The 16,555-nt window shown below is 50.4% G+C and overlaps 1 protein-coding gene, 1 long non-coding RNA gene and 1 pseudogene across 5 annotated transcripts; 1 reads left to right on the top strand and 2 right to left on the bottom strand.

The window, feature by feature from the left end:
- Positions 1-3,106: 3,106 nt before the first annotated feature.
- ALAD (aminolevulinate dehydratase) lies at positions 3,107-13,001 on the bottom strand. Of its 4 annotated transcripts, none has more exons than XM_020906668.2 (12): positions 12,895-13,001; positions 7,651-7,829; positions 6,531-6,581; positions 5,984-6,080; positions 5,420-5,555; positions 5,236-5,319; positions 5,046-5,134; positions 4,783-4,838; positions 4,608-4,695; positions 4,438-4,524; positions 3,880-4,009; positions 3,107-3,259 (listed from the first exon to the last, which is right to left on the bottom strand). In XM_020906668.2, the coding sequence occupies exons 2-12, from the start codon at positions 7,761-7,763 to the stop codon at positions 3,201-3,203; spliced, it is 990 nt and encodes a 329-aa protein (XP_020762327.2). In that variant the 5' UTR covers positions 7,764-7,829; positions 12,895-13,001; the 3' UTR covers positions 3,107-3,200. The 4 variants fall into 4 exon arrangements, with proteins under 4 accessions (XP_020762327.2, XP_020762328.2, XP_020762329.2 ...); XM_020906669.2 differs by lacking the exon at positions 12,895-13,001 and adding an exon at positions 9,618-9,739; XM_020906670.2 differs by lacking the exon at positions 12,895-13,001 and adding an exon at positions 8,437-8,531.
- LOC110146049 (uncharacterized) lies at positions 8,161-10,674 on the top strand. Its single transcript, XR_011484925.1, has 2 exons — positions 8,161-8,984; positions 10,609-10,674. It is a non-coding gene; the product is annotated as an uncharacterized lncRNA (long non-coding RNA).
- A 2,131-nt stretch (positions 13,002-15,132) lies between the features above and the next one.
- Positions 15,133-16,508, bottom strand: LOC110146046 (small ribosomal subunit protein eS21 pseudogene; annotated as a pseudogene).
- Between the last annotated feature and the right edge of the window lie 47 nt (positions 16,509-16,555).

Below are 16,555 nucleotides of genomic sequence, written 5' to 3'. Positions count from 1 at the left end.
GTTTTAGGGGCCCTCAACCGTATGCCCACTGAGGTAGTTTTAGGGATCTTAGTGAAATGAAAAGTGAGGATGAGGGAATGTGTTGGCTATTTGTGGTGGTCTGCGGGATGCCGCATTAAGAGACAAGCTACCATCCAAGCTGGCACGTCTTGAGAGGGAAATAAGAAAATCATATTGTGTTGAGAGAGGCCCTTAATGCTCACCAGATACCAGGAAGTCTGAGAATAATATGCCTTGCTGCTTGTGAAAGCTGAGTTCTCTGCCCAAGGATAAAATTACCGCACCTCAGGTGCTAAGTCCTGACTCCAGAGGGCGCCACTCACATAGACCATATGCCTGAAGGTAGCTCAGCCCCTGGACGTGCCCCATTACTAGAGCTACTAAGAGCATCGGTGTTAGAGCTATAATTTTGGTACTGTTTATTGGGAGGTGGTATGGAAGAGTGGGTAAGGGTAGAGGCCTTCAAACTGTGCTATGTGATTTCAAATCCCAGCTCTGCTGTTTTTGGTGACTGGGGTTCTAGACCCAGTTCTGCCACAAACTTGTTGAGCAGCCTTGAGAGAGTCATATAAACATAAACTAACAGAAAGAGCTTCTTCACTGCAAACCCACGCTAAATTTAGGATTCCCTTTCTAAGCTTTCTCACCTCAGTCAATGGCCTGCCTATCAGCCACCCAGGAGCTCCAGCCAAGTTTGTCCTTGACATCTCACCTAAGTCCTAAATCGGTTGGTTCTCTTCTCCATCCCCATGGTCACCACTCAGTCTAGGCCACATTTCTTATTCGTGCTTTGCCACAGTGCTGTCAAAATGCTTCTATAAATTGAAATTCCAACTAAAAATCTTAACTTTGTACTGTATTTTCCAAGTCTCCTGTAAATGTTATCATATTTTAATAATTTAGAAAATAAAAAAGATTTTAAAAAAAACATTAAAAACCTTTCCTGGGTCTCAGACACCAGCTCACTTTGGCCCCACGATCCCTTCTGTTGGGAACGATCATCCCTAAACATGTGCCAGCGTGGCTGCTTGCTTTCTAGGTCTAGGTTTAAACATCAGGCCTCAGAGAAGTGTTTTCTGATCCTTCCTACCAGGTCATACCAGGTCATACCTGGTGGCCTTCCCAGCACCTGTCACTACATCAGTGGTAACAGGTCTGCCTATTGATTCTCCTTAGGGAGCCCCATCACCACTCTGCTCAGTGTTAACTCCTGGGGGCTCGGGACACAGTTACTTGCTTCCTGAGAATGGTTTGTCTCCCATCTCCTTGTGCCTAGAACAGAGCTGGACCCCCTCTCAGCTTGACAATGATGAGTGTGGGATGGCCTTGAAGAACGTTCCCTTCCACACTAATGAGAAATGAGCTTAGGGCCAGGGAGCACAGAAATGAAGGTGGTGCAAGGTTCTGGCTTGGTCCAAGCTCTGAGACCCGTCAGTGGCTCATCTCTCAGGTTTTCGGTCTCAAGGTGATTCTTCATGTCCCAAAAGCTGAGTACAGAATGAGGTGGCCACAGCTCTGGGGAAGAACACCAGGAGTCAGAGGGGACCTGCCTCTAACTCAAATATTTCTAAATTTTAAAATATGTTGTACTGCTTTAACATCCAAAATAGTCTTGCTTTGGCTCTAGAGCTGGGATTCTCTGTCACTCTGCAGATAGGAATGTGGACTTGAAAACTGGCCCCTCCTTAGCTGGGCCTGAACTTTCACTGGGGGGTGGGGAACATCACATCGCATCCCCTTAGAAGAACCAATAGAGACCTGTTTCTCAAGCCAGAAACCCATGAAGGCATCTTGTTCCCTGCCTCAATCCCCCAACAGGAAAACTTTGGCAAAGTCTGCTTATTCGGTCTTCAGAATGTATCCTGAACACAGTCCGCTTCCTTTGTTCTCCACTGCCACCACCCTGGTCCAGGCCACTGGCGTGGTTCCCTGGGGTCTGCAGCAGCCTCCCAACCAGGCTGGTTCTGGCCCACCCCTCCATTTTTTTTTCATAGCAGCAGAATGGGGGAAACTGGAACACACATTAACACCTGGTTAAGACCCTTCAGATGGCTTTGTATCAGATACAGAACAGAAACCAAGCTTCCTACGAAGTGTGGGCTCTACCTTTCCAACCTCCAGTGCTGTCATCCACCTTCTTCCTCATCTGGTTCCCACAATGGGGTTCCTGCTCTCGCAGGAACCTGCACACTACTACACATTCTTGCAGCTTCTGACGTCCATTTCCCTCTCCTCTTGGTAAAGGCCTTTCCTTGCCCCTCAATCTCAGAAAGGGCTTCTCAAGTGAGGCCCATCATCTATTATTCTGTTTCAGACCCTTTCTTTCCATGGAAGCACTATTACCATCTGTAACTGCCTTATTTGTCTGTTTTCTTGTTGGCGTCTGTCACCCTGGTTCCCTTGTGTAGATTCCACGCAGAGACAAGCTGAAGTCTGTCCTGCTATAAATCCCCAGGACCTGGTATCATGCATGGGCACACAGCAGACTTTCTCAAGAAATATCTCTGCAATAAAGAGCCTTTTCAGTGGTGCCATCTCCAACAGTCAGGAATTCTTTCTTTGCTTCTGAATTTCGATCCTTCGGCAGCATTCCTGCTTGTTAATGAATTCATTCTTTTCTTCTTGTTAATGAGTAATTCTTCTCCGGGTTTATGGCTCAGAGAACAACAGGAGACCTCAGGCAGCCTGGCAACCACTGGCCTGTGTGGGGATCGCTTTCCAGTGGAATTGCAGCAAATGTCAACTCTAAACCCAGGGTGTCAATCTAGGCCTATGTGCCCAGCTCTGCTGCCAGAGGCCTCCAGCTTTCCAGAGCTGCTTAGGGTCCAAGAATCAACTGCCCTCTCTCCCCTAATGTTCCAAGCCCTTCTCCCAGGACCCACTGAGCTGATGCTATGAGTCCTGGTGGCTTTCCAGCTGAAGCGACCCTAGAGGAAGGACCGGGGTTGGCAGAGGTGAGCTTCAGGACTGACTCAGAGGAGGGGCTGGGAAGCCTGGGAGAGCCAGTGAGGATGTGGCTGCGAGTGGGGAGATTTGGCAGGCTGGCAGAAACCACCAAGGGCTTCCAAGCGCCCGCCAGCACATAAGCAGGAAGAGGGCAGGAGTGCACAGTTCTAAAAGCATCGTTTACTTTGGTTTTCACTTCTCCAAGGCTCAGGAATAGAAAAGTTCTAGTTCTTGGACCTGGTACACTTTCTCCATCACTCCTTCAGCCACTGCAGTAGCTGAGGCGTGTAGTAGGTGATGATGACATCGGCACCTGTGTGGGGAAAGAAGCGGCATCAGCTTGGGAAATACCTTCTGGGAGGTGAGGGCTGGGGTGCGAAGAAGGCTATTATGAACAGGCACAGCCCCAGGGCGTCACCACCTAAGACTGAGTCCAGTTCCGGTCAGTCCTGGCTCTATACCCCGTGTGACCTTGGGGAAAGCATTTTCTCTTTGTGGGCCTCAGTGTATAAAATTGCACATTGGGGGACACAGGTAAGCTGTGAGCTGCCCTGCCAGGCCACGTGCCTAACCCACAAAACCAGCTCTCATTGAAACGACATGATATGCCAATTACATGCAGCATCTCATTTAACCCCCTTGATGACCACGCACCATCTATCTTATCCCCAGTTTACAGATGAGGACACTGAAGTTACAGAAGTGACTTGCCCAAGGTCTCACAATCAAAAAGTAACTGAGGGCTCTGCGTGCTTCATTTGCTCACCTTCTGCCCCGCAGTTTCAAGTCCCTTCCCCAGCCTGTCTGTTTAGATCACTGGCATTTCCAGACAGGTGACTCCAGGCTGTCCCCTAACTTTATTTCCCTATTTGGGCAAGGTGCCTATCAGTTCCCTGTGGCCCAGGTCAAAACCCTCCACTCCTGCTTACTCACCTGCTCTGCGGAAGGCAGTCATGACCTCTAGGACAGCAGCCTTGAGATCAAATGCCCCGGCCTGGGCCCCGTGCCACAGCATGGCGAACTCTCCAGAAACGTGGTACACGGCCAGGGGGAGCTCAGGGTGCTGTGGGTAAGCAGTGGGGGACAGGCAGGTTGAAGTGGCGGGGGGTGGCTGTGCCCCTGGGTGCCCTTCCTCCCTGCCACAAGCCCTGAGTCACTGCTGCTGGCGGGCTGGCCCGCTCTTGAGTTGTTCAAAGGCACTTGCAAGCCCTGGCACAGAGGCCCACAGTGTTTCCCTGGCAGGGATGGGATACAGGAGGTGGAGGAGCATTCTAGTTCCTGGGCAGATTGTTTCCAACTCTGAGATTCCCTCGATCAAACGTCCCAGAATCTGTGGACACACTCTCATCTCCCCAGCCCCTGCTCTGGCCCTTGTTCTTTATACCCTGTTGCTCAGAAAGAGAAAATGCCTTCCCCGAGGTCACACGGTGTACAAAGCCAGGACTGACCTGAACTGGACTCAGTCTTGGGTTGCAACACCCTTGTTCTTACCTTGTTCTTCACCTCCCGTACGATGTCCAGGTAGGGCGTTCCTGGCTTCACCATGAGCAAGTCTGCTCCCTCCCGAACATCCCGGTCCTAAGAGATGAGGCATGGTGTGGGCAGTGCCTGGGAGGTGAGGCGACTGGGGTGGGGGGAGAGGCTGGGTGGGGCTCACTCACCACTGCGCGGAGGGCCAGGCCTCGTGCCCCGGGTGGCAGCTGGTAGCAGCGGCGATCTCCGAAGGCCGGGCTCGACTGAGCCGCGTCCCTGGGAAGCAGAGACACCAGGGTGGGCTCCAGCTTTGGGCTAGCAGGTCAGGGATTCAACAGCAGACCCTGATCCATCCCTACTCACCGGAAAGGTCCATAGAAACAAGAAGCGAATTTGGCACTATAGCTCATCACTGATACCTACAGGGAGATAACAGGGGTCTCGGCTCAGCCAGCCCTTTCCACGTGTCCCAGGGTGAAGTGACAAGGAGAGGAAGGACCCAGGTCCGAAGACGAGCCTGCGTCCTAGGCCCACTGGAGCTCCGGGCTTTGCTTCGCCCATGTGAGGAGCAGACGCAGGGGCAGGTCTGGCCCAGGCTCTCTCTCCTCCCCACACCCCTCCCCTACCCTGTTGCCGAATCCATGTGCCATCAGCGCTCCCTTGATGGCCTCCACGCGTCCGTCCATCATGTCCGACGGGGCCACCACCTGACATCCTGAAGGGCAGAGGGTGGCCTTCAGAACTCTGGGATCCTCCTCTGTCCACCCTGCTGCCTCCCTGACCTGGGGTGCTCATCCCCACTGGGGGCTCACTCACCTGCCTTGGCATAGGCCAGAGCCACCTCTGCCAGCCGCTGGCGGCTCTCCTCGGCTTGGAATGACCCGTTCTCACTCAGAAGCCCTGCAGGACAGACAGATGGATTTGGGGGAACAGCTCGGGCCTTAGCGCATCCCTAGCGCAGTGGGAGTACGGGTGGCAATGGTGGGAGGTGGGAGCTCACCGCAGTGACCATGGGAGGTGTAGGGGCACAGGCAGACGTCGCAGGCCACCAGGAGGCTGGGGAAATTCTTGCGCAACAGACGGATGGCCTCGATAGCCGGGGAGTCCTCGGAGTCGGCTGCGGAGCCCCGCTCATCCTAGCGGCAGGGGAAGGACAGCGTGGTGTGTCTGTTACATGAAGCCTTAGGCAGGCACGGTGGCCCGCTATCAGAACAGGCCAGCCCACTCCTTCAGCACCACCACCGCCCCTGGACCAGGAGGCCTGCGGAGGACTGTTCCCGCTTTGTACAGGGGACCTGACTTGCCCATTCAGAACTGCAGCCTTGCTTCACTTCCTGATGCCACATGGCTGCTGTTTCCAGGGCAGGGGCTGTGTTCCTTCACCGGTGGCCCCAGGCCACCCATCAGGCAGATGAACGCACCCATCAGATAGATGGGCAAGCTGAGGCCCCATGTAGCAGTGCCCCGGGCCAGCACCAGGCTGGAGCGAGGGTGTGGTCATTGTGGAACCTCAGCTTATCCCTCCCCCTAACCCTTTCCTCTGACTCCTCCTCCGATTCATCACCTTGGGAACTCTGCTGGGGACACCGAAGATCAGGACACAGCGCAGGCCCTCTTCCACCAGGGGTTTCAGCATCTCTTCCAGGCGGTTCACACCGTACCTGTGTGCCGGGGCTGAAGTGAGGCAGGGCCCAGGCAAGGGTCCCCCCACCCCTCTGGTCTGAGCCTCTGGTAAGAGTCAAGTTGCAGATGGCATTAGGAGGGCTCAAGTTTCACAGTACAGGGTGGGGCAGGAACGCACCCATCAGACAGATGGGCAAACCGAGGCCCCATGTGGCAGAGCTGTGGGATTCAGCTTGGAAGACCCCTTCAAGGTTCTTTTACTGAGCTCCCATCTGAACTTCAACTCTTCTCTGCTGTGATGCCTTTGGTGATAGGCACTAGGCTGCCTCCTCTGTTGTGGAACAACTCAGCCCCCGAGAAAACCCTTCTGACCGGAAGTCAGCCTCTCGAGATCGTCTCTCTCCTGGGTCTGAATCAGCTTCCTGGCACCTCCACCTATGAAATCGCTCCCTCCATCATAACCCTGCCCTCCCCACCCCAACTCCTACCTGGCCACTCCTGGAAGGCTGGCGATGGGCTGTTTGTCATCAGGAACATCCCTGCAAGAGCCGGGGATGGGCTATGGATTGGCAGCTGTGGGGAAGGGCCAGCGGTGAGGGGGTGACTGGGAGGGATGGCTGGGAAGCTGGGAAGGGATATGGAGGCGGAGGTGGTGGGAGGAGGATGGGATCCAGTGTCTGGTTTCCCTGCCTGGCCAAGCCCAGGGCCTGAAATAATAATAGGAACAACAAGAATAACAGTGACAACAAGCAACTGTGCTCGAAGAACAGTACTCACAGGGAGGAGTCAAGTGGCTAAGAACTTGGACTCTAAGGTCAGAAGGGCCTTGGTTGCTAGCCCAGTCACTTACTGCCTGGGTGACCCTGACCACATGATATTCTCTTTGATCTGTATCCTGGGTCGATTCATTCACTCATTCAACAAGAATATATATATATATATATATATTGGGGATGCACCGCGCAGCTTATGGGCTCTTAGTTCTCCAACCAGGTAATGAACCTGGGCCCTCGGCAGCGAAAGCATGGAGTCCTAACTGTTGGACCTCCAGGGAATTCCCTATTCAACAAATATATATTAAGTACTTATTATGTGTCAAGTACTGTTCTTGGGGCTGGTGATCCGACAGTGAACGAAACAGACAAAAATCCTTGCCCTGTGGAGATGACATTGTAAGGGATCATATCCGTATTTTTCGCATCTGAATACTGTCAGCATAGAATGAGATAATATGTATAGGTACTTAGCATAGTAGTACCCAGGGTACACTAAGCCCGCAATAAGAGTCAGGTGCTATCATGAATGATCATGACATGACTTTTACATGTACAACCTACAGAAGATCTCAACTTCTGTTTTATGGCACAAACTCAGGATGACAGGCAAGGATTATTTTTATCTTCCAACAAGGAGGACTGTATTCTTTTCAAGGTTTTTTTTTTTTCAAAGATGGTTGTCCTAAACCCATAGGTCACTTCCAATTACCTTGAGCTCCAAGCTGACAGTTCACTTTACCCCTTACAACACAGACACCTGCTCTGTTCATACATACACACACCCCCGACCCACCCCCTGTAGATCAGAGACCTGGCTCATTGGGGGACTCACGTGACAAAGATGGGATAGATGAGGTTGGAGGCGCTGAGGCTGGTGGCAGCTGTCTGCCAGTTCCGGAGCAGGGGGTGGAAGTAGCCGCTGTGAAGAACTGACTGAGGATGCATGGTGGGCACAGGACAGTCAGCTGGCTGGAATGGAGGTCTCCCAGGGGGTCTGCCGTGAGCTCAGCTCTGGGGGCAACGAGAGGCACATGAGGCATGGTCCTTGGTACCCAGAGGTGGTCACATTCCCCCAGGCTCTAACCCAGTGCTACTGGTGTTCATCAGTCCCTGCCAGCCTGCATCAAGGTAAGTAGACACATGATAGTAGGCCTTCAAACTTCCAGAGCAAGGTGAATCTAATAATATAAAATCTGGATTTGTATTTTATACAGTCACTTTTTAAAAAAAACAAAACATGTCTCTAATAATTTATTTTCATTGTACTTTATCAAAGAATCAGTCTGGGATGGACTGAACATGAGTGACTATGAGAATCCTTGATCCAGCCACCACTTCAGCTCTGCCTATTCCACGAATGACATCCATGGGCGTGGCAGGAATTTTAGAAAAGTACAGATAAGCAGAAAGAGAAAAATTGTGCCTCTAGGGAAAAGCACTGCTAACCCCTTGACCCATGGACTTCTTAACAGGTAGGACACAGATGAACAGGATTAAATGGCACAGTGTCCGACAGAGCGACAGACACCCCTGGGAGTGGCCACAAGTGTCTTTTCCAGCCAGACAGCCTCATGTTGCTCCCCAAGCACCTGCCACACTTGGCCACCTTCTGGCTCACCTTCTTTCCCTAGGAGGCTGTGCTCCTCTTTCCACAGCTCTCCCACCCCCAAATCCGACCGGGCTCTCCACGAGGCAGCCCCTTCTTCCCTGTCCCCCTGCAGCATCTCCTCTGGCCCAGATCAGTCTCTCTTATGTAACAGTTCTCTGTGGATCTGTCTTATCTTGTCCCAGTAGGCAGAGCTTCTGCAGGGCAGGGTCCACACTTAGTTCATTTCTGCCTCCCCCACAGCACTCTGCCACACAGTAAATATTTAACCACATGGAGTACAAAGACAACACACCCTCAATGCCAAGTAAGAGGTGTAAGAAGAAAGCTGCGGCATTGAGATGTGTTTCCTGAGCACCTACTATGTGCCAGGCCACGGTGGGCACTCGCACACCACGTGGTTTCTCATCTAGCTGGCACTGCTGTAGTGGGAAGCTGGGCTGACTGAGTGCATCTCGGAGAGGCCGAGCCCACTGTGAACGAGCCAGGACTTTTCCAGTGTGAGTCAGGAGGTCAGAAGCTTGTTGGAAGAAGACAGGACTCGAAGTTGGTTTTGCAGGGTGAGTGGGTTCAGCTTGGTAGAGGGAAATGGGAGAACGTTCCCTCCGGAAGGGTAGGCAGGGCCCAGGCTGGGGCAGGAGGACGGGGTGTGGATGGCTGGGAGAGCTGAAAAGGCAACTGAGGATGAGTGTTTGGAGGAGAGGAGCCTGGGGTGGAGGGGGAGAGGTGGGGGGGGAGGTGGGGGGGGTGGGGGTGGGGGGTAGCCAGGATGAGGTCAGGGAAGATTTCTGAGCTGGGTGGGGAGGGGCTTGGTCAGAGACTGCCTTTAGGAAGATTATTCTTGCAGCATTAGTGGAGCCCAGCCAGCTAGGAGTAGAGGAGGACAGAGGCTGTGGGGCTAAAGGGGCGGGAAGGAGGGGCCATCCTAAGGCGGCCAAGAGGCAGTCTCTTGGGGCGGATGCTCTAGCTTGCTTGACCTGGAGGACAGCGGAGCCAGTGACAGGCAGGAAGAGGGCGGTGGGAAGCTGAGCTCGGAAAGTGAGGAGGTGGAGAGCTCCGTTTTAGACACTTCCTTTTGGAAGTGCCTAACAGCCAGCTTGGGGAGGCGGGGTGGTGGGCGGCGATGACAAAGAGCCACCAATCTCCCCTTGTCTGAATGGGACCTAGAGGCCCAGGGAGGGGCAGGGACTTACCCAAAGCTGCTCAGTCTCCGGGCCTGTTGTGGGAGGGGGGTCCCTCAGTACAATAATGATGCCTTCCCCTCTCTCTGTCCCCTGGCTTCCTCCCAGCTAGCTCAGGGGCCGGCTTTGTCTGATCCTCCTCCTTGGCGGGGCTGGGGTTATCAGGAACCACACAGGTTCCACTTTGCCGCCACACCCCCGGGGCCAGCCACATCATCTGACCCAGGGCAAGCCAGGCCTCCCCAAAGATGGCCCAACCCCCATATGACCAATTGTTCAGAAGATACAAAGTCCTGAGCACCAATTCTGTGCAAGATTTGCTCTCAGGTCTGCCAAGGACTAGCCCAGCTCAGAGAGGTTAAGTCTCTTGCTTAAGACCACACAGCTAGTTAGTGACTGAGCCAGAATGTGAGTTTGTTGCAGACAATGACCACAGGGTTTTGCCTACTATACCCCATACTACTGATAAACACTTGATTCAGCACAAGTCTCTCTGCCTATGCTATCTCTGCCTTGAGGCTGGAGAGGTGCAGGATATCAGAGGAAAAAGTACTGAGGGTGTGTCACGTGCTGGGCACTGCACTAGGTACTTTATACACATATATTATCTCATGTAATTGCAGAGAATTGTCCTAATTTTTAGTGCTAAGAAGACAGAGACTCAGAGAGGTGAAGTGACTTGCTCAACGTCATTCACATTCTGAAGCTAGGTTCTAACTTACTTTCCAGAGAACAACCTTTATGGCAGCTGGCCCCAGGCTTCTGGAATTCAAGACTGCATTCCAGTGGCCTCAACTCTACATCTACTTTAGAAGGCTGCTGAAGGAACAAATGGCTTCAGAAGCAACAGGGCAGGGCTGCTTAGGGCTGTGCAGTCCTAATTTACCCAGAGGAGACTGGGGGTTTCAGGGGTGGGGGGCAAGGGAGGAGGGTGAGGGTGGTAAGGGGCAGGCCTTACTAACACAGTTCCACTTTTATCTGCTTTTTTTTTTTTTAATTTTAGGTTTCAGAGAAAGATTTGAGAAATGGCTATTAGTGCTGAAAACATTAAACGAGTTGAAATCACCAATCCTGTTTAATCTCTCACATTCTGCTGTAGAAGCAGGGTGCAGAAAATGACAGGAGTTGTTTGACACCCATGGCAAGTCATGTACAGCTCTGAGCTTGACCTGGCTTCCACTCAAGTGCCCTGTTACCTGCCCCACACACAGTCATCCTGTTACATATAAGCTTAGTAAACAAACATTTGTGCAGCAGAACAACACCCCCTGAATATCAGAGCCAAATCCAGATGCAAGTTTTGCTTTCTCAAAAGACCCTCAAAGACTGGAAGATTTGTCACAAACTTGGGAAAGGCCCTTCTCCTAAATTAAGGGAGCCTGTAAACCACAGCTCAAATCCTGTGACACCACACCAAAGACAAGGGCAAGTCACCACGGGATTCAGAACACATTAGCTTAACTGGCAGGCTGTAGTAGGCGGTGCAGAAAGAACAACATTTCAGGATCAAACAGTCCCAGGTCTTGTCTGTGTGTGACTCTGGGCAAGGTTGCAGAATCTTCATTTCACAATTTATGAAATGGGAATGATACTATCTAACTTACAAAGCTGCAGAGAAGATTAGAGATAGTGAAGAGGTACGTGCCTGGCACAAGGAGCCACACAGTAAACACATAGCTGCTGCTACTTTTACTATCATCAGGAGCAGAAGTGAGCTGACTAGACCTCCAGGAGGGTCCTCACAGCTGTGCCTTCTGCATCCAGAAGGGAGAACATTCCTCAAAACTGGATGGACCACAGGATCTTCCAGGGTATCTGAAGTGGGGGTTCCTGCCTTCCAGCAGTAGATGTAGAGGAGAAACCATCACCATACTGATGCTTCGGTAGAGGGGTGGACTATAGGCTATGGGAGGGACCTGTCTCTCCGGGAATCAAGGATGGATAGCTTCATGGAAGAGGGGACACTGAGGCATAAGTAAATTTCAGACTGGTTGTGAAAATATCTCCTTCCTTGGAAGGTAACCTCCCCAACCCGAGAGTAACCTAAGTTGGGCCCTAGAGAACCACCACCAGGAGGAGCTGAGAAGAGCTCTGGTTCTGACGCACCCACGCTGTGTTGCTCTGAGGATTCCAGAGGCTATGGTTTCGGCACAAAGGGTTGCAAGCTGCTGCCAGGGAAGGCTGGCTCTGCCACTAGCAGGGGAGGAGACAGTCAGGAGAGCCAGCTAGGTAAAAGGTGCTCAGGGCTGAGAAATCCAAAGCCCCAGAAGGACCCAGTAGGTAGGCAGTTCTGAAAAGAATCCGACTGGCTGCCTGTTTATTCAACCTGCATTTCCTGAATATCTATTCCGGCCTGCCCCAGGACTTGGAATGGGGATTAAACAGAAGGAGACCCAGGCCTTGTTGTGACTTTGAAGAGCCCAGTTTCATCTGGGCTTAGCTATTTGGAACTAAAAGGAGAATCTGCCAGTTCCGAACTCCTAGAACATATTGGTTAAGGGAGTTCCTTAAAGCGTGCTGATTACATCACTGAAATGATAGTAATCTGGGCTGACACTGGTCCAAGATTGTACAGAGGGTCAACGGGGCTAGAAGCCCTCCAGCAAAGAATTCTTCAGTGTCCACCATTACCCCTGGATATTTTAAGTACAGATTTCAAAGCTGCCTATCAGCAGAGGTGGGCTCCTGGAGAGCTCTGCGAGAAGGGAATAGAGGAGGGAAGAGGCAGAACAGTGACTCTGAACCTGGCTACAGCTGGGAGCACGACGGTTACAGCGTTTTGGAGTCTGTGGATGTGGGTTCAAATTCTGATTCTGTCACTTTTCAGCTGTAAGACCTCAGTTTCCTCGTCTGGTAAATAAGGACTTGAACCGACCTCGATGGGCTGCTATGTGACGGAATAGGCCAATGCAGATAACGTTCAAGCAATCCTAGCACTGAGCGGCTGTTATTGTTTGTACCGCCATCCCACATCCTGCGAGGCACCTCGGGCTCTGAACCGAAGGAGAGAGCCCCGGTGGTCTCCAACTGAAAGGACCCCAGAGGAGACTCGGAGCCAAGACCCGGGTCTCTAAGGGCAATGGCCAGGCAGAGACCGCCTCCAAACCCCGCTGCAGCTGAACAGTCTACCTTTAAGAGCCCCAAATGGGGGTCGCGCGGTGACTCCGTCCCCGGCTGCACAGCCGGCGCTTGGGGCGCACAACACAACCTGGGTCTGGGGACACAAGACTTTGGTGCCATAGCCCCCTCCTCCAAGTCCGCCATTTCCCCGAGGCCGGACCCTACTCACCTGCCTCCCTAAGGGGGTCCGAGACACCGCTCCCGCCACCGCTGTCGCGCGCTTTAGTCTCCCGGAGCCCACGTGGGGGCGGGGCGGCTCTTTCGAAGAAGCACTCCCCCCACCCACGCAGCCCGCCCCCGACGGCGCGCAGGCCACGCTCCCTACGGCATTTTGCCTGAGGGCTGGTCCGCTCCCGCCGCGGCCCCTCCCACGCGTCAGCAGGCCTGGCCAATCGAGTGCGCCGAAGGGCTGGCGGGCCCGCCCCTCCCTTGGCTGAGATTTGCGCATGCGCAGGGAAAGGCCCTAGGGAGCCCACTTGCGGGTCACGGGAGGGGCTGTTATGTGCTGCTTGTGGACCGGCTTCGAAGATGGTTTTGTTTAAATCCCCTCTCTTCCCAGCCTAGCGCATACTTGGCGCTGGTTGCTTGTTGAAAGAATAATTAGATGTCTAGGACTTTAAAACAACACCATCGTGCCTAGCACAATAAGTCCACTTTTGCGGACTAAGCACCTCAAAGTTGTTGAGTTCAGCAGCAGGCTGCCCTCCAAGCTTTCAGAGAAAAGTTATTCCAGCGTAATTTTTCAGGGCTTACTCTGTGCCATCGTTTGGGAAATGGGATGTGAAAGACATGGGCACTTTGGAATGACTTCAAGTCTGGTAGGAGCATCAGACCTGTCTGTCTATCATGGGTACAAGCAGAGATTTGACCAAAAGTCTGAGGGTGAGTGGGCAAAGTGCAGCAGAGTATATTCAAGGGCAGGAGGGATCTGGTGAGTCTTATGGGGCTTGGGTGAACTGGTAACCTCAGTTGAGTGAAATAAGGGTCGGAATCAATACCGTAGCAAAGGAATTCCTTTGTAAAAGTGAGACAGGGATTATTGAACAGTTGATTTTGAACTGTGAAGGATGCCAGTGGGTTGTATTACACTTATTCTCAGGTTTATTTATCAAAATCTGTACTCCAAACCTGTTTTATACGTCTTTATATTCCGAGTCTAAGAGACAGGCTTAAAGCTGGGAAAATATGATACTGCTTATTTCCTAGCTACTAGAGTTCTGATCTGTGTTCAAATAAGGAAGGTGGTGGAAAGAAAGTAATGTTTTTTTGTGCATTAAAGAGTCCAGGGACAGTACCATACCTTTTACATTCACTTATCTATATTTGATGACAACTATGTTACTACCTTCATTTTATAGATTGGGAAAACAATTGCCAAGAGATTAATTTGCCCCATGTCACCACTAGGATTTCTCTTCAATGCATGTTTACCATACTTCTTCAACTCATAGAGGTGTGTTCAATCACTCAGTTGTGTCTGACCCTTTGCAGCCCTGTAGACTATAGCCTGCCAGTCTCCTCTGTCCATGGAATTTTCTAGTCAAGAGTACTGGAGCTGGTTGCCATTTCCTACTCTATGGGATCTTCCGATCCAGGGATCGAACCCGAGTCTTGCATTGGCAGGAGGAGTCTTTACCACTAGCACCACTTGGGAAGCCCCCCTTATAGAGGTAATCACAGGGTGGAAATTTTAATCTATTTTGCCCATGTCTTTTTGGCCATGCCATGCCATATTCGGGATCTTGGTGCTGTTTGGTACAATCTTTTTTTCCATGTCTCATGCGGGATCTTATTTCCCCCACCAGAGATGAAACCTGTGCCCACTGATTTGGGAACTCAGTTTTAACCACTGGTCCACCACGGAAGCCCCTCTCTCTTATTCTTGGCTGACAAACCTGTTTCCACTTCCTGCAGCCTTTAAAATATACTTTTACCTTAATCTGTTACTCTTAACCATCAAAAGTACTGTGAATGCAACAATATAAATCTTAAATATAATGTTGAACAAAAGGAGTCAGACACAAGAGAACATATTGCATGATTTCGTTTAAGTAGAAAGCCAGGCAAAATGAATCTGTGCTGGGAGTCAGGATCGAGACTACTACTGGGTAGGATAGGGAATAATCAGAAGGGAAATCAGACTTTTTTAGGGTGCTGGTCATGTTGTTTATTGATCTCAGTGTTTTATGAATGTGTTGTTTGTGAACATGTACAAAACTCTCCTCTTATTTGTACTTTTAGTATGTATACCATACTTAGTAAATAAAAATAAAAACAAACAAAACCAAGCCCCCACTAAATTATTTTGAGTGCCTCCCAGGTAGGTACACATGAAATTTATGTTAGAAATCAATATTACCTAAATAAAAAAAATTATATAATTTGAAATGAATATATTAACATAGAATGAGCAAACTGAAACTTGAAATTTATTTCAAATTCTTCTGCTCCAAAAACAAATACTTGACAACAGTGCCTCTGATGTTTATCAGAAGCCACAGGGATTAGTCTTTAATTTCATCACAGAGGACAAATGTTATGTTGTGTGTGTATCCAGATTTTACATTTTTCCTAGTCTACTAGTATGAAAGAAAACTAATTATCTTAGACAAGATGATCAGTTTCATTCTTTTTTTTTTTAGGTTTTCACTATTTATTTATAACAGATATTCCATGTCCCGGATCGTCTCTATAGTCAGAAGTTCTTTGAGATGATGTCGTCAGCCTTGGCCAGCTGGAGAATGGAGTCATTTGACTCGCCCCTCCTGCGAATGGCCCCGCAGATAGCAGAGGTTTTTTAACTGGCCGTTGAACCTGCCTGTCACTTTGTCAACCTCAGACGCGTTCATCTGGATGGACGCATGGTCCTTGGCTCCAATGATAGGGTTCCACAGCACATACAGATCCACGAACTTTCAGGCGCCGTTCTGCATGTTGAGCGAGCGTCTCGGGCCCTGCTCTGTCCCCCTTGCCCGGACACCAGCCTACCTAGTTTCACTGATTCTTTCACGGAATCTCAGAGCTTCTTATAAAAATGATTTCTTTCCAATTTGGAATCTGTTCTGTTAATTCAAAGGGAAATGAACATGTGTACAGAAGAGAAAAAGATAAAAACAAGGCCTTATTTTGTATATGCCATTGTGTTAAGAATCTATTATGTGTTAAAATTCTTTCAAGATACGTATTATAGTGCCAACTTGGAGATGAAAAAACTGTACTTTAGTGTATTAAAAAAAAAAAACTTGTACAGTAATCAACTATGAAGGACTCTGTATGCTGTTTTAGCAGGGACGTAATACTGTCACATCATAGCTGTTAGAGATATGTCATCAGTATAAATTGCAAGGGAGAAATAAGAAACAAATATATATTGAATAACTTTGTCTTTCATACAAATATAAATGTAAGAGCAGGGGAAAAAAAAGGGGTTTCTGCTGTGGAGATGGAAAAGCCACTGGGGTTGTGATTGTATGAAAAGTGCTTTGAAACACTAATAGATCAGAGGTGATACGGTGCTGCAGCTGAAATCATGGAGGTAACAGCAGTGCTCCTTCATAGGGTTTAAGAGTTAATACTTGATAGCAGTTTGAACACTGCCAGACACATAGCAGGGATTCAATAAATGCTCGCATCTAGTATGTAGAGGGTGCCCAGCAGAGCCTTGGAAAGCTCTCACTGTGGTTGAAGAGCACCACCCTTACCTGTTAACAACCAACATCTGCTGGTGGTCCGAGGTGATGCAAGAGCCCGTATTTACAAGGATCTGGCCCAGTTCACACCACAAGAACTGTACAGAACATGACCCGTGGTCCTCCCCCAAAGCACACTTC

Source organism: Odocoileus virginianus, chromosome 31 (assembly GCF_023699985.2).
Source record: "Odocoileus virginianus isolate 20LAN1187 ecotype Illinois chromosome 31, Ovbor_1.2, whole genome shotgun sequence".
Taxonomy (NCBI): Eukaryota; Metazoa; Chordata; class Mammalia; order Artiodactyla; family Cervidae; genus Odocoileus; species Odocoileus virginianus.
Note: the sequence above shows the minus strand (reverse complement) of the source record. Positions and strands in the feature narration are given on the sequence as shown.